Source organism: Anopheles funestus, chromosome 3RL (assembly GCF_943734845.2).
Source record: "Anopheles funestus chromosome 3RL, idAnoFuneDA-416_04, whole genome shotgun sequence".
Lineage (NCBI taxonomy): Eukaryota > Metazoa > Arthropoda > Insecta > Diptera > Culicidae > Anopheles > Anopheles funestus.
The window spans coordinates 15,581,591-15,604,816 of record NC_064599.1 but is presented as its reverse complement, the minus strand read 5'-3'; the positions used below and the strand labels follow the sequence as shown (position 1 = coordinate 15,604,816).

General features: G+C 40.5%; 1 protein-coding gene across 1 annotated transcript in view; it reads left to right on the top strand.

The window, feature by feature from the left end:
• Window positions 1-334: 334 nt before the first annotated feature.
• The window catches only part of LOC125769260 (fibrillin-2-like), a 79,764-nt gene continuing 56,872 nt past the window's right edge, over window positions 335-23,226 (top strand). The window contains exons 1-2 of the mRNA XM_049437886.1: window positions 335-1,656; window positions 20,847-21,062. Coding sequence (XP_049293843.1) covers window positions 1,575-1,656; window positions 20,847-21,062 — 298 coding nt within the window. The 5' untranslated portion in view covers window positions 335-1,574. The remainder of the gene's footprint in view (window positions 1,657-20,846; window positions 21,063-23,226) is intronic.

Genomic DNA, 23,226 nt, shown 5'->3' with positions numbered 1-23,226 from the left:
TCATAAGTTTATTAGAGGTGGTGGAAAAAATAGACATCTATTTTACGTTCCCCAACATGATGAGAATTGGTTTGTGCTTGTCTGTAATTGAAGGTAATTGTTTTTTTTTATAATGTTAATATACTAAGTGATATTTTTGAGATGATCTTAGGCTTAAGAGCCTATATGACGTGTATATAAAGTGATCGCACTTATGTAAACGAGTTACAATGTGATACAAAGTGGTACAGAGTATTAGAATTACTGAAGTATTTAAGTCCTCAGAAATCGAAATATGTAATATCCCAAGTTCTTGACATCGTATGTGCCTCACATTAAATTCTTTTCTAGTCTTACATCATTAGTGCGTTATCTTGTAAATCTGACAATTTGATGCGACAAGTCTATCTCTCTCCAAACGAACACCGAAATAGGTGATAGGTGGTCGAACATTACCCAAATCGAATCAGAGTAATTAAACTGCCCAAAATCTATGCTACTTGCCGAAGGTGTCGGTAACAAGGTACCAATACCAGCAATCGGATCACACCGAAAAAACGACACACAGAACGATGGTCTTCATTTGCGGGCTTTACATATCATTCCGACAGAGAAAAAGATTTCGCCCACGATTCGCCCCCCAAAAAACGACAACGGACGACCAAGTGAGAAAGATCTCATCCGATCACAAACGGTTTGGTGGCGGGATTTTTTTTTTTGGGAGGGAAGACACATACAAACGCGTGTGTTTCTCACCCGCGGCGAATGTCATTCCGCCAGATTCGTGCCGGGCCGGAGGCATGGCGACTTGTCATCTGCCGCAAAGATAGCAAAGTGGTGCGCGCCCTAGTGGGCAAACTCCATTCCACCATTTTGGGGGGGAAAAACTCTATACAAAATGTTCCGACCAGTGGCTGTACCCCGGCCAGTCACCGTCGGTGCGTGATCGTGATCGGTTGATCGGGTTTTGGTTCTGGCGGTGTGTGACCGAGTGTACGTGCGTTCGAGTGCGTGTTTGAGAGGAAATCTTGCAATTCTTGTCGCGATTGCTTGTTTAGCTAAATGTTAGGTACTGTGTGCATTGGTCTATCATCATTCGATCATCATCATCTGGTGGATTCATTCAGGAAGTGACTAAGTGAGCAACTCCGTACCACAGTTTGATCGAATTTGCAGACTGTGTTTTTTCGCGAAAACGCGCCCAGTAAAGTTAATTAACATTCCGCAAACTATTTGTCCCCGGGGAGGGGTGTGATTCTAACGAGTGACTCAATCGTTTTAGATAGGGAAAGTAACGCATTTTGAGCTCTTTTTTTATTTCGGTTGTAATTTTCACTTACTTAACGTTTTTCAATTTTCCATCTCACCATTTAATTCGAAAGAGTGTTTTTTAAAATGATTTTTCAATTGAATTACAATTAATCGATTGTATTGCAGTGGACGTGTGTTTCTGTAGTCCACAGTCAAAGTGTGTGCATCGGTAATTTGTGCCCTATTTTGGTAAAGTGCTTTTGTACCCTTGTGTGAGTGTGTGTTTTGTTGGGTGTACCGTGTTTATGGAGCAGTGAAAATTCCAACTCCCAAAAAATCAAACGATGGTTTCCAAGCGAAAGGATGTGCTACAATGCTGGATTGTGGCCATTGCATTCGTTGCCGCTGTAGCTCTATCGATGGCCGGTAAGTGCTTCAACAATAACCAAAAAGGGCTTCTTAGTTGGGTAGAACAATTTTCCGACACATACACACACAGACACGGTTGCAGTAAAAATTGACCATTAGCTCACCATCAGCATCATCATCATTCTACTCGTCGACTTCTAAAAACGGCAAAGAAACGCGCAGTTTCGAAGCGGTGAAAACTATTAGCACGAGGCGGGGTTTTCCATTTGTTTTTGTCTTCCCTTTGCTTCACTGGTTTGGTGCACATTTTCCTCACGTGAAAACAGCGGACAGCTGTTCTGGGGTTTGTGGCCGACAGGGTGGAAAAGCACGATCTCTGTTACACCGATGCGATCGTAAATTCTCTTCCCGCGGTGCGGGTGAACGACGGCCGAAAGTAATTATCCCGTGTCGTTGGTCAGAGTTCGCGGGGTGAGCAAGGGAATTCGTTGAACGTTTCGGTGCACATTATTCGGGTTCGACCCAATAAAATTCGGGATCGTACGCTTTTGCCGGTAGGGAAAACAGAAGGAAAACATTTTTTCCTGCAGCCAGACGGACTGATGGGAGCTTCCCTTTATCCGAAATGTAACGTAATGAGGAGGAAAAGGAAAAGTAACACCCCATGTCTTGGCGGGTAATCGATTTTGGGCTTTGCTGTGTCATTTCAACTCTCACATTGATTGACATTTATGTGTGATTGAGTGATTTTTTTTGTTTCTTCATCGATTTCGGTACCGTCAATCCTTTGCATACGTACCGTGCTGCCATTAGTGTAAGTAGCAATTACTTGAGCCAGAATTCGAATCGGCACGCTTTATGATTGTACTTCGAACAGGATGAGATACATTCCTTACTTTGATGGCACACTCGTAAATGTAGTGTTTAGTGTTGCAGTTGCTAGTAATCAGTAGCTGGTGATGTAGCACCTGTTGACCATTAGCGGGTTTTAATATGATTTAGCTTACAAATGTAGCGTTTTATTCGGTAATGAAGGGAGCTATGTGTTTCGATCATGGTTTCAATCATTATTCTTTAATGATGTATAGAAACATTTTTGAGATAAATTCAACTAAAAACTTTTTTTTTATATATTTTTAATCCTGCTTTGAAAGTAAAACACAAAAGTATGGTGAATTTATGTAATGCAATTGGTACAAACACAAACTATAATCAAAACAACATAAGAAGAAAAGAAAAAGTTAAATGTTGAGTTCTTTGGAGTTATTAAAAATTAAGCCTTTTTCCTGAACACAACATGTTTTTATACATTTTTATTTTGTTTTGTCTAATATTTATAATGGCATTAAGCATGTTGACATATTTCAAAATTACAATATTTAATTTCAAAGTTTGTATCCAGCAATGCAGTGTTAATAAACTTTTTAAATATGTATAAATATTGCAGATATAATACCCAAAAGTTGAAATTTAATATTCGCAATATATGTGAGGTGGGTTACATTAAATATGCTCTTTTCAAACAATTTCGAAAACTGTGTAGTTCTATTCAATATATGAATCATATTTATATTTATATAATAAAGATCATCCTGAATTGAAATCTAATTTGAAATAATGATTGAATTCTATAATTGTTAATTCAAATAAAACATGTTTTTTCTACAAAACTTTATGAAGAAAAACAGATCATCTAATAAAATCAAAAAATGATCCCCACTTACTATAAAATTATAATAACAAATTTTTATCACACTGAAAAATTCTTTAACTCCAATCAATTACATCCTGTTTTACTTTCATTCTTATCCACAAGCTGTCGTGGTGGGTTGTTTACTTGCGTAACAAATGTTCAACAAAAATCAATCGATTCAACGGAAAGTTCTACAATTTGTTCCATCCCTTGCTGGTTGTAAAAATTCTGGGTTCACATGTGGAGAGCTTGTTCAGTGTTATGTTTCCACCATGAACATAAATGGAAACAATCACAAAAAAGGAACGAAAAAAAAAGAAAGTCCTCACAAACCCTATAATAGCCCTTGCAGTCCTCGGATTTTGCTTTTCCGGTCGCAATTTTTCCTGATGCAGTAACAATAATGGTTAATTCTCTAAAATACTTTTCCAACGCTTTTGCTTTTGCAACCAACAAGTGTGTTTTCCCAAAGGCAACATTACTATTACGATGGTTCGCTTACCCATAACGGTGGACCGAGTGGACAAAGTAGAGACGAATGAGAGCAGCAGAGGACTAAACTTGTTGGCACAAGGACGTGTTTGATGATTGGCATGACTGGTTTCGGTCAGTAGCTTCATTTTCATCCGTCCGATGCCGAAAGTGTGGAAGGTAGTGGTCATCTAAAAGGTTCCGGTACGGTCATCATAAGGCCATGATACATTTGCCATTAGGTTTTGCCCACGAGCCCAATCATTGGATCGAGAATAAGCGCGAGCGAAAGGAAATACACTTTTACCCATTTTCTTGGGAAAAATCACACAAAAACCCATACGACCAAGATTGAAGTAGGAAAGCGGCCGTATCCTTATCGTCCCGATCGAAAGCTCGTTCCCTTTTGGCTTCTTCTCGTTTTGTCATCATAAGTCAACCATGGGCAAAGTAATAGAAAAGACAAAACGAAAAAAAAATGGAATGGCCCCTTGCCCGAACCGTTCAGAGAAAAGCCATTTTTCATCGCCTGGAATCATCAGGAATTGCCATCGATGATATTCTCGGTATTTTCGATACGCCTTTGCAGGGTAAAGCTCGTAAAGGCAAGTGCACTTCTTAGAAAAAAACGCTAAAGAACGACATCAGAGTAAGGCCCGACCCTGAAATAGGCTTGCGACAGGAATTCAATATATTATTGGCCTAGTCTTCGATGGTATTTTCCACCATCGTTTCAGCTCCCTGGAGGTTCCTTGAGGGTTTTGCTTTACTCAATTGTAACGCAATTTCTTTTTTTTGGTTCGTTGCTAACCTCGCGTACAAATAATATTTTTCCTCCAGGTTAACCGTTACGATGAAAAGTGCCCCACCATTGACCCTTTCGGTTCCACCACAAATGGAGGGTCATTCGTCGTTAATGTGTGGAGTGACCCAAGAAAAACGTTCATGTCCAGGTAGGGAGAGGAAAATATCCGATCTTCCCTCTGGTGAACATATTTCTCTTGTCTGCTTTCTTTCCCTTTTTGGAACCGGCTCAACGTCAGCTAAGTGGACGCGATGGTGAATTGATGTGTTTGCGTTGGTTTTGTTTGTTTCATTGGACCGTTATGAACAGGGTAGCAGGACGTGGAAAACCCCGATAAAAGAAATGTTATTCCAATATTTGCCCGGTGTAAGAGCAATGTGATTTATAAGCATTGAAATTAAAATAAATAAATATATGCAATATTTGCTTTATCCCGTTCGGTACTGCAAGCTAAAACATCGCTTCTTTGCAACGCCTGGGAACGGTAGCAAATGGACTTGAGTAAATTGGCAGTTAAGGTCCGCTAAAGGACCGCTAGCCATCGTCCTACCTGTGTTTTTTTGGTTGAGTATGTTTCCCTCGTGGGATGTTCCTCGTCTCCAGTTTTGTTTAATCGCGAATGATGAAGATACATGATGGAACATTAAACGGTACACACTGTTTGCCACCGGAGCAAAAGAAAATTTGAAAGCCACCCTTCTTCTTCCTTCTAAAAACTTAAGCGACGCCCATTTCGACAAATCTTAATTCTTCCTGAATGCTTGCTTGTACCTTTTAAGGTATTTTTTACTTTACTTATTGTTGCTGAGCAAACGTGAATCTACCCCTGAGGTTATGCAAACGGACGCGCATTCCATTAAAGTTGAAGTTTTATCTTTCGCCGTAATTTATGTCCAGACCATTTTGTGTCCAGCACCTGGTCCGGCCATCCTCACGGACGGTTGATGATGCTTTCGTCTTGGGTTTTAATTTTTGTGTGTGTTAAAATGATTTTTTTTCCTCGGTATACGCTGTCCGACATTTGTGCCGTTTGTTCCTCGGTAAGCCTGACACGATCCACATCCGGAGGGCGTTTTTGGTGGGATTTTACTGCCAATTGGGAATTGGGAAAATGGGATTAAAAAACTTTAAACTTCGTAAGCCGCATATACCTCCCGTATGGCCTGTACGGGATGTATGCAAGTTGATGGAGATTTATTGTGCGGTATAGCTTACAGGACACACAGGCTATTGTCTGGTTTGGTCGCATTAACATTATCTCCAAGTGCGTAACATTGCTCCCGTTAATCATCGCAATTTTTCAAAGCTTTCACTGCTAGCGGGGCCTTTAGCCGAGATGAGGATTGTTCGTAAATAAGATATTATGTGGCATTGTTTAATCATGATTGCCTTGTAACGATGAATATCTTACATGTTAGTGTTTGGCTGGGGGAGATTAAAAACGAAATCTGATAAAGGTGATGAATTAGGAATACAAGCATTTAATAAGTAATAATTAATTTAAGCATATTTTTTAAGAAAATTAATATCTGCACATACTCAAAATATCATTATCATTTGTAAAAATAATGTTCAATGTTTAAAAATGATGTTATACTAAAAATAAAATTGCAAATAATTGGTGCAACGTGTAAATTATCGTTAAAAGTTACACGATTGCAAGAAGGTGATTTACCCAGTGTGTACAGCAGCAAAGAAAATACATTTGCCCAGGAAGTTATTGTTGCCTGTCGGCTCGTAAAGACTACCCTACCGGCAAAAAGGGATGAAAAATTACACAAAACACCTTGAGAGGCTTACCATAACGACGAGTTAAAAAAAATACAGCAACAGTCAAAGCGGAAACGGGAAAAACCATTTCCAAGCAAAAGCTAAATGTGGTAGTACAACTTGTACACCAGCAGTTCATAAAACCCAATAGAAAACAACGTAATGACTAGTGGCTGCAACAAGGACTACAGCCGCCAAAAAACCACACCGGAAGATTCTACTTTTCCTCACACTTCTCGTCCTTACAGCAAGAGCGAGAGTTGTTTAATAAGAGGGAAAAAAGGAAAAACTTGAAATGAAATACATGCTCCACGCGTTGATAAATAGTAACCCCCGGTCCGGGGGCCGGTTTGTTGGTCACCGGTTGCCGGATTTCCGGATGGAGGGTAGCAAACCAACGAAGAAAAAAAACCAGTGCAACTCCTTTTGCATCCTGACCACCGACCAGAGAGAGCATATTTCTTTGTCTGAAGAGCACCAAAGTGCTGTGGCTTACTGTTTGACCCCGCCGTTGCAATGAAGCGATGCCGAGCGTCCACTCGGTGCAACCTCATTACGATGCGTTTACGGCGTTCCATTCGTTGGCAGCCAACGACTAACGACAGAGGACGAACGGTCGTCCATTTTGCTCCCCTCAAGGTTTCCTCCAGGAACAGCACCAGTGTGGCAATTAAATGTGGTTTTAATTTACATATAATAAATAGGGGTTTATCCGTTTGAAAAATGGGTTTCCCCGTTTGCAGGGGCGGCATTTGTTTTGTCCGATGCAGAGAAACGAGCTCCGGATGGGAAGACAAGGTTTTGTCGTACTGTGAAACATTAGAAAAAGGAAATGGGAAAACAAAAGAGTTTGTTCTAGGGGAGGAAATAATGGGTTTGGAAAAATAGGAAAAAAAGGCGAACGGACAACATACGAGAAGGAAATGATGCATGCACTGTCATGAAAAACAACAGACGGATGCATCTCCGCAAACCGCTGATGAATAGAGCAAACTGGTGGAAAAAAGGGGAAGAAGGAGAATGAGGGAAAAACATCAGAATACCGGAAAAGGACTTAAAAATCATCCACTAACCCCATCTTCAGGTGGGACCGGTTTCCGCCATACGATGTTTTCTCTATTTATTTGTAGCATAAGGCTTAAAACGCCCATCCGCGGTCGGTTGCCGTACCGATGCAAAATATTTCCTCACCCCTCAGTGGAGTTCGGTGGCCGCAAAAAAAGCGAAAAAAAATAGATAAAAACATCAATCCGGAAGATGCATCCTTAGTTGATTTCCCATTTGCGTGATTCTTCCATTCTTTCCAGAGTGGTTTGCCGTGCGGGGGAAAAAAAAACTCAAACACGTCCGTTTTTGGTAACGGTTACGGTACCATTGTTCGTGGTATTTTCACCTCATCTGCGAGCTCGTGCTTTCGGGTTCTTCGTGGCCATTTCTTTTCCATCACACATTTGTTCCAGGATACCAACAGGGGAGGATTGACCGCAAAAAATGGGAGTAAAAAGGGGTGGAGAGTAGTAATTAAATACGCTTTCCACTCTATGAAGGTTTATGACTTATTCATGTTACCCTAACCACCTCGTGTGTGGCTTGATGGGTTTTCTAGCCCACGAACCACCAGGTCGAAGCGACATGAACCTGTTCCGAGCTTTTCCGGCCATCCAGTACCGGACAGTCGCAAACCGGGTCTAGATATGGTTTTGTTAACGCAAATAGAGGCCATGTTTTTCTTTTTCTGCTTCCTTTAGTTTCCATGTAAATTCTACAAAATCCAGTGAGCTCAAAATACAACACGCGCTGAAAAGAAAAACGGCCACTTGGCGCACTTGTTTTTGGGCATAAAGCCGTGCCACCTAAAAAACTTTTGCAAAGGATAATTTTCCGCCTTTCACTAAATCGGAAGCGAACAAGCGACCTGCACATAACACGTCCTGCACTGACTAAGTGACTGTATTTAGTCGTGAATAGATGGATGTTGGAAAGGAATGGTAGGACAAAAAACAAAAAGGAAAGGTGGAAATGGCCTTTTGTTGCGCTTGCCTGTCTGAGTTGAGATCATTTATGAGGATTAAAAACAAAAATCCTCACCAAAAAAAAGAAGAAAAAATCGGAAGTAAAACCTTGCCGGAATTTTGGATCGGGTCAGGTTTCGAGCAGTTAGTGAGTAGCAACAAAAAAAAATGGAAAAAGGAAATGGCTACCCTGGGTCCCTCCAAACTGAATGGACACATTCACAATGCCACTCACTTGCAGCATTTTTCCGGCAGCTTGACATAAGTGCAGGCGAATGATGGAAAATTGCTAGATTATGCAGCCTTGGGTGCTGCCGTACTTGCAAGCATCATGGCAAAAAAGGGAACGAGAGAGAAACAGAGAGAGAGAGAGAGAGAGAGAGAGAGAGAGGAAAAGAAAAACCAGAAGTCAGTCCATCGCGGTCCGGATGTCACAAAAATCATAAATGTTCACCCGCGTGTTTGCTTTTTGGTACACGTTTGCACTAGCTGAAGCTGAATGGTAGAAAGGCAAATGAAAAAAGAAATTCTGAATGGAGCAAAAATTAATAATTCGTACAGTGTATAGCTTTCCTTTTATCGCAGTTTTGCATTTTTCACCAAGTGCAGAGGGATAGATTGAGCAGAAGAGAAAAAAGAAGTGAGACAGATTCGGTTGGACAAACATCATGATAATGAAATTTTCACACACCATTTTCATTTCCGTCATTGGTGCTGGTGCTGAAAATATGAGCGAAAAAAACGCGGAAAAACCTACCGAAAAATGTTAATAGAGTAAACTCGCCGCATCAATCGCCGTGAGCGGAAAGAATGGGAACAATTGTTATGGCCGTCATTTAGTGAATGGGAACACTAAAGTCAAATGGATTGTGCGATTAAATGTTTAACGTGTTTATTGAAAGATGCGGCATCGGGGACATTTTTTTTTCTTCCTCTCCTCTTTAGCCCGGTTGTGGTGCGTGCTATTAGCATTTAAAAAGCGTTAAAACTTTTAGGAATGAAGAAAACATTGAGCACATCATTTTATTTCGTATGTAATTACAGTGTTTGATCTTGTAATCTGCGTACAGAATGTGAAAAATAAACTAAAATACTAAACTGAATTTCTTGTACAATGTTTCAACAAACAATACACAAGGGTTAGCGAATTTAAGTGAGTTCACTTTCGAATCTATTTCAAAATGAAATTGAATCTGGAGAAAGCATTCTTCTGTGCGGAATCCTAAAAAAGTCAAAAATTGATTTTCGAGTCCCCGTTGGCCATTTCTTGATTCTGTTTAAATCGAGCTAGAATTTTTCGAAATAGATATGAAATTTTTCCCACTCTGCTAAAATTGATTCTGTTCAAAGCTTTCTTAAGGTATTCATTTGTAAAGCTTAGAGTACATTAATCAAGAGAGGTTTTATAAATTTTTTGAAGGATTCTCCTTGCACGCATTAACAGATTCTAGTTGAAATTGAAGGAACCGACAAATTTGAAAATTTTTCAATTTTGTCTGGAAAACCCTGTAAACTAGAGTTCAAAAACTCTGTTGTTTGCTTTTGTTTTAAATACTAAATTAATTAATTTTTCCGCCGCCGGTTTTACACGACAGGACCGGATATCAAGTCCCGTCTGGACCATCTCCCCATTAGCTAGGACTGACTACCCGTCTTCGTGGTAAATATAAGTCTAGCAGCAAGTCAGAAATTAAATTATTTTTATTTTATTTGCTAGATTGTTTCAGTTTATGTCTCACTGTAACAAAGCTAAACCATGTTTCGACTAATATTTCTTGTGAATATTTCTTCTGATCACTGATCACTAAGTATCAATATCTTAAAGTCATGTCGATCAATCCATAATGGCGGGAAGGCAAACGATTAATGTGTGTGTTTTTCTTTTTTAATTTTGTTTGTCCAAATCGAAAAAAAAAACAAAACAATACTGCAATCGATTAGACGACACTGTGCGACTTACGGCAGTAGCTAGACAAACAATCGAAGAAAGAAACAAATCACGATGTAGCCACGGGTAAGATGATCTGTGCCCCATCACCCCCACCGGACGATTTCGCTTTCCACGATCCTTCGCATACGCGTCGGACGAGTCACGATTTCGATTTGCCTTCGGTAAAAAAGGTGGACGGAATTGGACCGGTCCGACTATTCATCCGTACCGTCTGTCTGTCCGTCTGTCTGTCTATCACAAAAGTGTGACCATTTGTTTGCTTGCGTACAGTCGCATGTTTGCCGTGCGCATTTGCGTAGGTGTAAGTGGGCGCCGGCTTTTCGATGTTGCTCCCGCGTGCCGTAATGCGCAGCATGAAATTATGCTGCGCGACACCATCGGGCGTGTGGAATGTTGTCCCTTCCCACCCGGTGTGTTGCGCTAATGTAATGCAAGAAGCAGGGAAGCAGCTTCAATAAAACTCACCCAAAAACCCGAACAGAGTTTTGGACGAATGAACGAAATAAAAAAGAAACAAAACAATAACACCCCGACCCGAAATGTGTAACGCCTTTGTACGGGGGTGAGTGTCTGTCGTTTCTCTTATTGTCCATGGAATGATATGCCCATTTTGGAGCGACTCACCAGCAGCACTAGCAGCAGCATGGAAATGGGAGCTTCAAACACTATTGCACCGTAGGGAGTGCAATTCGGAACTGCGGGGAAAAAAAAAGATCCAACATGATGCACACATATGAGGCGCCGGAATATGAAATGAGTTTTTACGCGTTTTGTATGGCATTTTTATTTTCGTAGCTTGGGGTTGATGAAAACAAGAAAACAAAAACTGGACTATGATTATCGATTTCGACCCTACGGCTATGAGAGGACAAGTATTGCACTCAAATGGTGAGTTGTTTGGTCCTATTTGAAGTTTAGTGGCTTAGTGTCTGATAGATCTGATTTGATAAAGGCCATAGCAAATTTGAAGGTCGTCGCTACTTCATATTGTGCTTGGATGAAAAAGAAATTATATAAAGTTTTATAGTAAAGAGATTTAGAGAAGTATGATCATGATAAAGAGGGATATAATAAACTGTAAAATTAAGTTTAGGAGATGGGGCGGCCCGGTGGTGTATGTAATAAACAGCGTCGGATCCATACGACTGCATCCGATATCAAATCCCGTCCAAGCCGTCCCTCCGTAGCAAGGAAGGAATATCCGACAACGTAGTACTCTCTCTCTCTCTCTCTCTCTCTCTCTCTCTCTCTCTCTCTCTTGTTGTCTTTAACTACCTCTAAGGTATAGTAATAGCCCTCGTTCCTTGCAACAGAGGGACTGTTCGGATGAGATTTGATCCCCAGTCCTGTCGTGTGGAACCGGCGCCGCTTAGAAAATCATCTTAGACCAACAACGAAATTAACTGCTTGTTCGAATTGTGCGGAAAACCTGTACATCTGGTTTTAAATTTTCATCATTTACACGTTCGCTAATTTTTCATGTATTCAAATTGTCAAAACAAAGCCAATTGTCAAAACAGTTTAGTATATTTTTGCTCATAATAATAGCTAAAGTTTTTTTATTCATATCTCTCATATCACAATACTTGACAAATGAAATGATAAGTAAACAAAGCAATATTGGGATTGTTACCTTCTAGAAAAAATTTCTTATTTATTAATATTACCCTACTTATTGACTACTTGCAAACAAGATCTTGCAGTGAAATCAATCGTAAAATGCACTTTCCCCCTTTTACAAAAAACACCCAAGGCAAACATACCCTCTAAGTCCACTTGCACGCCCTGCAAATGTGCAACATCGCGATAAGCGCTCAGCCGGGGTGGAAAATAAATAAAACACTCACCGGCGGGCGAGCGATTTATTGCCTCATCTGTGCGCTATTTGACAAATTAAGCCGATCTATTTCGCCCACTGTGTGAACTTTTTCTTCCTTTCCCAACACCTTCACCGAAACCACCCACACACGGGTGGCAAGGGGTGGACTGCCGATGTTTCGTAAGCCGAAAAGAGTTGCCAGGCGACTAGAGGAATAATGCAAACATTGAACAACCGCGGGAGAGCTCGCTCAGTAGCGCGATTTTTGCTGCTGCTTCTCCAATGCAACCGACCAGACCAGATCACATCGTTGCATCGAAAGAACGCCATACTCCAACATCTCTTTCCCAACTCCTAGTCACTACCAGTCCTTGATAGTCGATTTCCCTTCAGCACGAGCTTATGAACCTTTCGAGCAGAATAACGCAACTGTACGCCCTTTGTGGTCGTGATTCCGTTCTTAAGCCGGCACGGTTCGGCGGTTTGTTTTTTGGTGGTGGAGACGATGTGTGGTGTGGGAGGCTGAAAACGTACGAACCGAAAACGCCATGAATCGAAATGAAACGAATGACAATATCGCTACATACTGATGGGATCGTTTATTTTTGGAAGCTAGCCAAAGGCTTTACGGCTACCGACAACAACCACGAACCATTTCGGTGGCCTGCATCACTCGGTTTATCGATTGGCCGTTGTAATGGACTTTTGTTTGTGTTTTTGTTTGTCGGTTTGAGAATTGTAAAGCGCGCATATTCCCAGGCGTCGGTAAAGAAAGAGACTGGGGAAAAAGGTTAAAAGTTACAGCAGCAAGTAAAAAAGTTTTATCTCCCGATGCTTTTAATGCTGAAAGAGAAAGTGAAGGTTTATGATAAATTAGGTCCGAATCTATGAAGCAAATCACTTTTTGGTTATTGATTAACTTAGGAAAAGACCATTTCTTTGTTCCGTTCAGTGGCAAAGTGGGTCGTTGTGGTGGTGCACAGCAGAAGATAAATTATCCTGAGTTGTTCAGGAGTAAATTAAAGAAGAAGAAAAAAACCGATCAACAGGTCGAAAGATCAAGGATTGTACGAGGGTTAGCATCTTCAACCAGTCGGATTTCTATTAGATGGCTGTCTTTAATTAAATCACTTGGGATTAAACCACTTTAAAACTGGACCGGGTAGAATGACTTCAGACTTCACTGTCGTAGAAGGTTTTACGAAAAGGATAAACACCTGTAATTCACCAATTAATTTGAGAATTATTTAGTTTTCTTTGAATCTCAAATAGCTTTCAGGTGGACATTTCTTACAATTATATTAATAGACTGTACAGAAAAAAAATTTATTGCGAGAAGATAAATTTGAATTTACTGAATAATATTTCTTGGTAAAAATTACTATTTTTTTTAAGTTTAGGAACAAAAGGAAGTTTGTTTGATATTGTAGGAATAATTGATTATTTGGATATTTATTAAGATACAGACTGGAATTGTTTTCTTGATGATTTAAATTTGAATAAGAAATTTATGGTAAAATCACATCATAAAACTGGCAAAAATAAGCATAATTTAACTTTATCTTCCCCCGGGTAAACAATAAGAAGATGAACCTTAAAAAAAAGGTATCAAATGATAGAACTTCACTCCCTTCGTTCTTTCGGACCCATCAGACCAAAAACCTCGGACCAAAAGCAGCTATCAAGCACAAAGATGCTCTCACAACGCAACACTGCAACCTTACTGCCTGGCCGAACAAACGGGCACGATTACAGTGCGATTGTTTGCCGCTGGAAGAAAATTGTTTCCGGAAAGAAAATTGAACCATAAATCGATTAGAAACTCGGCACCGGGTCCAGCGGGTTTCCCTGCCATTCCATTGCAGTTCGGTGTGATGATGAGACTGGTGGATGAAATTTTAGCATCATCCACCGAGCAATCGTCCATGACCATGCGCCTCCATCGTCGTTTCGGTGGGATGGTTTCGAACCCATCCCATGCGGGGGTGGGATTTTCCACGGTGCGGTCACCGGAATCACGGTTAGCTGGATGGTTTGATTAGATTTCGTATTAACTATGGCGATCAACGCTCCCGTTTCAGGGTTGGGTAAGGACAGTTTTAAAACGAAAACGGAAATTTAATGACGTCCCTTCGTGTTTGATGATGTTCATAAATTTGTGGCCAGCGAGAAGAATCCGTTTTGTTGAATAATGAAAACTGGTTGGATGCTTTGTCTTTGTGTGAAGCGATTTTTAAAATTTCCATTCTTTTTTCGTAGTCTTTTGTTTGAAGTTTTGGATATAATCAAAATTTTATTTAAAGCTTTTTTCTTGTTGTTTTAATGAATAATTTAAATCACAAAAATTTATTTATAAATTATAAAAAATTATAAAATTGCAAATAACTAAACAAAAAGAAATAACAAAAAAATAACAATGACACTAAAAAAGAATAACAAAATAACAGAATAATAAATATTAAATTAAAGAAATCAATAACAAAAAAGAAGAAAAACTTCTTAAAAAAAGATCGACGTAAGATATTTTAAAGAAAACAGCTAACACCGTCGCTTAATTATAAGCTAAAACCACACGGGTAAATGGTCTTTAAATGATGACTAATGTGCCAAACTGATGCACATTCATAAATAACGCTTCACAAAAGCAAAGACATCCGCCATGACAGTTGAGAAATGGATTTTTGATAGCTCGTTTCGTTCAAACACAACAGCTTAAGCGGAGTGTGATAGCTTTTGCTGTTTATTACACACAACAAAAAACTCATCTTCTTTCTTATCCCTTACCTCGGTTCTTCTGGGTTCTGTTCCTACAGCAGCTGCATCCTTATCCACTGGTCCACTGGTGATGGTAAAAATGTGATAAACTGCCATCAAAAAAATGCCAACCGCCAGGGCCAAGCGGAGGTTCCAACCGTCGTCGAATGGAAAGGATGTGAAGCACAACAAAAAATGGATCACTTTTCATGAGGTCAAAAAGTTTCCACTCCAACACCAAGCTGGTGGTCAGTGGTTGTGCTGCACTTCGTTGGCCCTGTTTGGCCAAGAGAAGGGATGGTTTGTTTCTTTTTTTCTTTTGCAGAAACAAACATAGTTCACTGGAGCGACCCGACCATATGGTCGATAAATTGTCGATTGTGCTTATTTTTTCTTCACTAGACCCGGGAACCCGAAGCGTTGATCAGCGAACGTGACAAAGTTGCCCGTGTTTGTCCGATCGATGTCACCGGGCACCCGGGGTGAGCTCGTGAGCAGGCGAGTAAGTTAATGGCTGTTTTATGATTGTTGGCTGGCAAAAGTTGAACATGCGGAGTTGGCCGGCGAATGTTCATAGCCAGAATGTACATTAGCACCTCGCGTCATTTGCAACAGCTGGAGCACGGGGGAAAAGGGTAAATGGGTAAACAAAGGGAGGAGTTAAATCGAAAGAGAAACATCCCGAAAACAACAAAATCGATGGGCCGGTTCGAAATCTCCGCCAGGTCGATCCCGATTGATGGAACGAAGTCATGAATTTTCCTTTCAAAAGTCGGCACGCATTTCACCTTTAATCTTTCATTTTCTACTCTTTTCTTTTGCCCCTTTTTCCCATGGTTGTAACAAATTTCTGACAAAACAAATCCAATGCGTCGTCGTCGATTACAAAAGTTGTCCAATTTTGGTTGAAGGCAGGGTAGCATCTCACCACTCCACGGTTGACGAACAACACCAAATAAGGGTGAAGTGAGTGTGTGATTTCACAGACGGCCTCTTGCTGGCGCTTGACAGCCATCGGTCGGTAGCGACATCCCACGTGTCACGTGTCGGTTTGGTGAGATTTGTGAAGACTAATGGGATGCGCCCTGGCATCCCATCGGACAGCGGATGTCTTCGGTTTAGGCAGTGAGTGTATGTTTCGTTCTGTATAGCTGAAGGCAAACCATTCGTTGTCCATGCGACACACAGCCATGCTTGACAACGTAGGCAATGTTTTATTTATTCGTACCATATTCGATACCACGACGAAGACGACAGCCACCAAAAAACCGGTGTGAAATAATGCAAAAGAAAATGTAAACCGATTGAAAAGTGTTGGTCCAGAATTGGTGGAAAATTTGTGACCGTTCACCAGCACCAAGTTGAGGATGGTCTAGAAATCACAGTTGTCAAATCTTCGTTTTGGGATGGGAAATGGGAAGATCGGAAGATCCTGTCACGAGGGGTTTGGTATATGTGCTAATGAATTTATGATGGTATACCACATTTCGGGTTTTGCTGCACAGAGATTTGCTTTCACTCCTCTTTCGAAAATTCGGAAATGGGAATAGGATTTGTGGCATAAATTGCGATACATCGGTTTATCCTGGATTTAGAATTTGTCTGTGTATGATTGTGTTTGTCTGTGTGCAAAATGGCTTTTCAAGTATGCAAATTCGAGAAGTTGCTGGTTTCATAATTTATGACCAAGGTGAACCATGGCACGGGAAGGGCAGAATTGAGCCAGGGGAGTTTAAGGGAAAGGAAAGTTTAATGTGCGAAAATGCTATCATTCTGACAACATTCATTCATTACCGTTCCATTTTCGTGTGACGTAGACAGATGAGTGGACGTGAACTGTGTCCATCGGTTTTTGGAAAGGATCTGGCTGATTTTGTGAATGTTTGATGACCGAAATCTGCTCATGGAGAGGTTACAACAGTGTGTGCAAATGGTTGTGTGGATGGATAGTGAATATATGTTTAACGAAAATTGGACTTAAATGATAAATTTGACATGAAATTAAATATTTTGACTTGACATTTGTTGCTCCCCAACTAGTTGCAGGGGGAAATCAGAAATATAATACATCAATTAATCAAGAGTGTATAATGATTTTAATTTACGGAAGTAAAATAAATGTTAGTTTTGTTAGTAAAGAAATTAGCAACCTGTTTAATTTGACATTTTATCGCATTTTGTTACAATCGGTTGTCGGTCTTCAGAATCGAATATTTGTTACAATTTTTTTTACAAAACTAAGTTTTTTACACAAACGCCATAAAAAAACGTCAGCTTATTAAAAAAAAATTAGAAATTAGAAAAATTAGAATGATTGATTGTTTTTAAATTGAAAAACTTAAAACGATTACGAAAAGTTGTTAGAACATCTTCAATTTTTTCAATTTAAAAAAAAAACATTAGTGGTTATTTTCTTTTTATAGTTTAAATATTTTTAAATTATTATTAAAATATATTGGGAAAATATCATTGAAGATTTCTTGCTAATTTTTTTTATAAAAACTTTTATTCGCATATATATTTACATAAATTAAGGAAACATTGGAACATTAAGAAAACAAGAAAGAAAAGTTTTTGAACAGATGAAAAATGACCTATGGGAATGATCCTATGAAGCACAATCTCTTGAGCCAATGAACAAGTTCTGTGTTGTAGCTTGATTTTTCTTGTCAGTTAGTAGTCTAATTTTATTTTATTTTAAATTTTCTTCAAGTTCAAGAATTTAAAGTTTCGTACACCTTTTTTGGGTATCATCCGACGGTGCTGGTTTCAATTTCTATTTGAGCTTTAAGGACTTTTATGTTTTATTGTACAGCAGTTTCCCGAAGAAGCTAATGCGGATATCGATCGATTGATTTCAACGTCTACTTTTTTAGTAATAAATTTAAAGTACAAAGCTTTTCAAAGCCTTCAAAACCAATTTTGTTTGTAGCGCCACATCGATTCTAAGAAAACTTGCAAATTGGGCTTGTTATTAAGTCTGGCATTACTGAAGATACTATTTAACCAATGAAGTTATACACTCTTAAAACTCTTATTTTTTTCTAATTTCGTTAGTTTATTTGATTTTTCATTATTATACTTAATTATCATAACTAAAACTAAAGTTAAGAAATGGTCCTGCTGCTATTGTTTGTTCTGAAACTTTTAAAAAACAATTTCCAAAAACCTTTTCTTTTCCACATGCCGAAACAATCCCAATGTTTCATTTGTTGATGGTAATGATTGAATCAATTTGTGGTACGTGTTACGAATGAAATTTCCCACGTGTTATTTGTTGCACGAACCGAAAAGGATCGTTTGTTTTACGGCAAAACACATTTGTGGATGATTTTTTTTTTTAATTTCCTACCAACCAGGGTTGTTTTCGATCGAAGGATTACGATGTAAAAGTGTGGCCACTGCTACCGGACTGGCAACCGTTTGTGCGGTCTGTTTCTCGTTCTATTAAATGCGAACCACAAACGCATTGGAAGATTAAAATTTATTTCATTTTTATTAGCAGCACGATGTTTGAAATTCGATCGGATTTCATCAGTGCGGGATGGCCCCATGGTACATACGCCGAATGCTCCTTGTCGCCACCTTGTAGGATCATCAGCCAAACCAAGGAAATCGGAAATCAGGCACAACAATTGCGAGAACATAAATCTCACCCTCAGTGCCGCCAACTGCTTCAATATACGTCCCAACTTACGTTGAAATTCAGCGCACAAGAAAGAAAAACGTGACAGGAAGTCGTAGCGCATCAACACACAGAAATTTGTAACAAACCATTATTTTTCTTCCTACCATTCCATCATGACGCTTCACAGGGTTCGTGAGGAGTTGCGGGAGTGTACGGCAAGGAAGGAGGTTTGCTGTTTGCCGGGTGTCTATTAGGCGGGTGGGTTACTTTTCCTGCCGGCGACATGCAACGGGATGAAGATAACTGTGACAATGACAGCTAATGTGATATCTTCCGCCGTTTATCTTCCTGCACTGGTGTAAGGGAAGAACATTGGCGTTTTTTTTTGGGTTGAAATGTTTCTTCTTCCTTCGCAAATGATTATTTCCCATTTGTTGGTAGTGCTTCCCCAAACACCCCGAAGCGAAGGCAGGCAGTTTTGTGGTTGCAGGATCCTTTTGTACGATCGTGCTATATGGTTTCTCCAATGCCAAACCACCACACAGGTCTAACCTTGGTACGCAAAAGTAAAACGATACAGCATGTGTTTGTATAGCGCCATTCCATTCCATTGCCGGATGAGCAATGTGAGCAATAAACTGTTGACGATTTCCGGTGACCTGCAACCGAATAAGAAAAAAAAAACCACCCCAATTCCAACACACGCGGATAACCCACAACCCACCGAAAGTGTTCACGTCTCTATAAAGCACTCTATATCGTGAGGCGCATCTTTTTGGGGCGCTCCCCGGTATAATGGGAATTGGGAGTTTATTTCTTTTGCACTTGCCTCTGCCTGTTGGCCCAGTGCACGTTGGTGCTACCGGGTTTTGTGCGTGGGCTGTCGGCTAATACACTCATCCACGCTTTGGTTTTATCAAACGGTGAAATCTAGCCCGAATGTTGATGTCGTTTAATTTAATTTGTCACCCGAACCTGCGGTGCGTATCGCTGACCTGCCCGTCTGCACGGCTAAAATGTTGACGGCGTTTTTTTATGTTATTTTAAGAGGGTGGATGCTTTTTTTTATTATTTTGGGGAATGTTTTATAACAATCTTCACGCACGTGCACGGATGGGTGGAGTACGTTGGTATTGGTTACGGGTGTCATTACCATTCATCAAACTGTGTTGGGCTGTTTATTAAGGCAGGCAGGCGACTTATGACCGTGTGCCTTTTGGGGAGACGTTTCAAACGTCGTGAGGAAGTGATGATTTCGATTACACCAGTAAAGTTAGTTACCGTTGTTGGGAATAGGTTATGAGACTCTCCAAAGCATATTATTAAATCTAATCTATTGGTTCAACGGTTGGAATGATGCCTGAAATCATTTATGACGTGCCTGATAGTCCTCTAGAAATAGTGCATCAATGTTGTGCTTGTGATGGGATGGCAGCTTGGGTCAGCACAAATGATTCCATTTGTTATCTACCGGAGATTGGATGTCCGTTCCGAAAAGGAAATTACATTCGATTCATCGTCCTGCTGAGAACACTGCGAGCAAGAGCCTGGCAGCTGACAGGTCAATTTTTACTACTGTTCTCTTCTAATATATCTTCCTTGCTTTAGCAATATTTCGTTCACCAATATGAAAATTCTAATCCGAATAATTCAAATCTAAAAATATACACTAAATTCCATCCCGATCTCGGACATCTTCACGACAAATGTGCATGCGACAAAGATGCTAATAATCTGTTACATCGAGACCTCCCAGTGTGTCCGTTTGCCTCCAACAAACTTGAAAAGGCAGCTCAGTGTCGACGATGGGAGACTCGCCACGACACGCCAGAACCATCGGTGTGTCCGGTTTTTGTTGCGATCGATTTTTGATTGACACACGATCTGATAGGTTCCAGATTGGCTTGCGGTGTTTAGTGGAGTGCCCCCCTTTCTTTGGGGGAGTGAAAAACGCACCGAGCACAAGCGTTCAGTCGACGCGTTTGACGGACTGGTTGGTTTGGTTTGACTGATTTTTTGGGATCAATTGACGTCGGACCGGGGGCCTGAACTGTCAATCAGTGGTCAGTGGCAAGTATTCTGTGGACGTAAAAAAAATCTGGAGGATGCTCGAGTTTGTTTTGATCGTTTGGAATGATTCTTATCGGGAGGGTTGATGGGAGAACGCACGCTTAGCGTGTGATTAGCGGTGCTATTACAAATATCCGATACGCTTGTTTGATTAAGCACTAACATGGAGAGTTTCTTTTCTTTTTTTCTGGTTCTTTTTCTAAATGAAAAAAAAAATATAAAACCCACTCATCCACCGTGGGGAATTTGTGCCGAAACGCATCTGAACGGGAAGGTTTGGTCAACGGAGAAACGTACGAAGATTGTGAGCAGCCACCGGAAATTGCACACGGATCCGCCCGGCTAACGGTGGACGACAACGAAGAGTATGTGACGGCACACTACACCTGCAAATCGGGCTACCGGTTGCAGGAACCGCAGCTAGCCAAAATACGCTGCAGCATCGAGACGGATGAATGGGAATCGAACAAACTGCCGGCATGTGTACCAGGTGAGTGAAGCTTTAGTGAAATATCTATTCGCCCGTTTTTTTTTACTTTGTTTGCTACTTTAAAAGCTGCTTAAAAGCTCTTTTCCGTAGTTTTTTTCTCTTCCGATTTTCATGTGGTTGTGGTTTTTGGGAAGCATCTCACGCGCTTCAAATACTCCGCGCCCTCGAAGGGTCGCAAATTTTCCACCCGCTTTATCGTACGTTCAATGTGTTTGTAAAGAAAGGAAAAAAAGAAACCCCCAACTGCCAGAAGCTGAAATTGAGAGGAATAAATTTAACGAGGGATAACAAATTGAATTGATTGGTACTTCGGTGTAGCTACGGTTTGCAGGAAGCCAAACTAGAACGAATACTCTACGACCGGTTACCGGTACAGATTGTGCATGATTGGCTGCATTGTGTCGAGACAGATAGTGTAGTGTGCCATCGTTTCCTGGTTGATGTTGCCTAAAAAGTCTTCCCAGCATCGTAGCAAAAGCGAAGGAAAAAACGTTGTATTTTTTGTTGGTTGAGAGCTGATGCCACCATATTTGTCTTATCCTGTTCCGATTCCGGTTACGATCACGGTATGTTTGGTCGCGTCTTCAGCTAAAGGATCCACTTACTATTTTCCATATAAAACCACAACGAAAAAAAAAAACATCCCCAAAAGAAGGTGGTCAAGAGTTTAAACGAGTGCTTCTAACAGCCAAAAGGGACATACGGGATAGAAAAATTGCATCGGGGCCATCTTGTGCATGGGCTCCCGACTCTGGGGAGTTTTTCTTTCTCATACAAAAATTCTGCCACACTGCAATTCATCAGAATAAGAATTGAGTAAATATAGAGCGGCAAAAACACACACACAGCAATACATTCAAAAGGAAGTATAACTGTTGGCCACAATGGACCATTTATTTTCAACCACCAGATCGGTACAGAGGCACTGGAATACTGGAGCAAGATGGATTTGCGGGTTTTCTGTTAGGCACGCTAAATAAATTATACAGTACATTGTACACTCCTTCCAGCTTCCTTTCGGAAGGGAAATGGGCCAAATACTAGTAAGGAAGTAAAACAAAAAAATGTAAGTTATGGATTGGCAGGAAGGGAGAATCGAAGGAATCTTTCACCGAGTTTTTCCGAGGGAGCGGCATTTGGGGATTGGAATTGGTTCCCTTTTGTTTCTTTGCCAGTGGTGGTTTTAGCACCACTTGCACACCCATCCACGGCCCGGAAGATGATGCAAACCGGCACGTCAGCAAATGGACAGAGATTCCACAAAACGATGAATAAATTCTACATTCCGTGCCAAGTTTTGAGGGCATGCTGCTGTAGGATGATGGTAAAGGTAACGTACCTCGTTTTCCGCATATGCAGGTAGTTGTACTAGAAAGTTGCAAGCATGCCACTACACCTGTGAGATATAGAACTGAACACCTTGATGTTTTTTTTGCGGACGTCTAGACGCTGCAAGTTGTGGTGCGGAGTAGCTTTTCTTATTTGATACACCGCAGCGCACAGAACGACCACCGGCCGTTAGCATCGGCAAGCTTGTTGGAATGGAAATGATAAACGGAACGATTTATCTCCACATATACCTATCTCGAAGGGAATGTCCCCCAGGGGGGCATAGAATGGAATAGAGAGAGAGAGAGAGAGAGAGAGAGAGAGTTGTTCCCGTGCACGATTCCACATTGAAGAAGTGTTTCCGATTGTATGTGATCGTGTAATCCATCTTCGCCAAACCACCACCAGCACCAGATCCGTTGGAAGATCGATGTCGAATATTGGGAAGCCAGGTATGTGGAGCATTTTTATTATTTATGAACTCATTCTCCAACGCGAATGAGACCATCGTGCTGCAGGGATTGCGAGTGGTTTTGATTTGTGTTTTTTTCTTCTTACCGTACCAAGCAAGTAAGTGGATGAGATGAGAAATAAAAGCGTAGTTAGGTGAGATTGTTGGGCAATGATAGTAAGTTACCCATTTCCCTGCGTTAAGTTCACGAATGGGTGTTTGCCTAAGACTTTTTTTCGTTTCGAATCATTTTTGGTGAGGTTTTTTCATCACTTTATAAGCTTATTTTTTACAGGGTTTAACGTGTTAATTGATTTTTTTAAAACTAATTTACTTGCACTTAAGTCTTAATTGATTTTTTCTTATGGGAACTCTTTCGCTAAG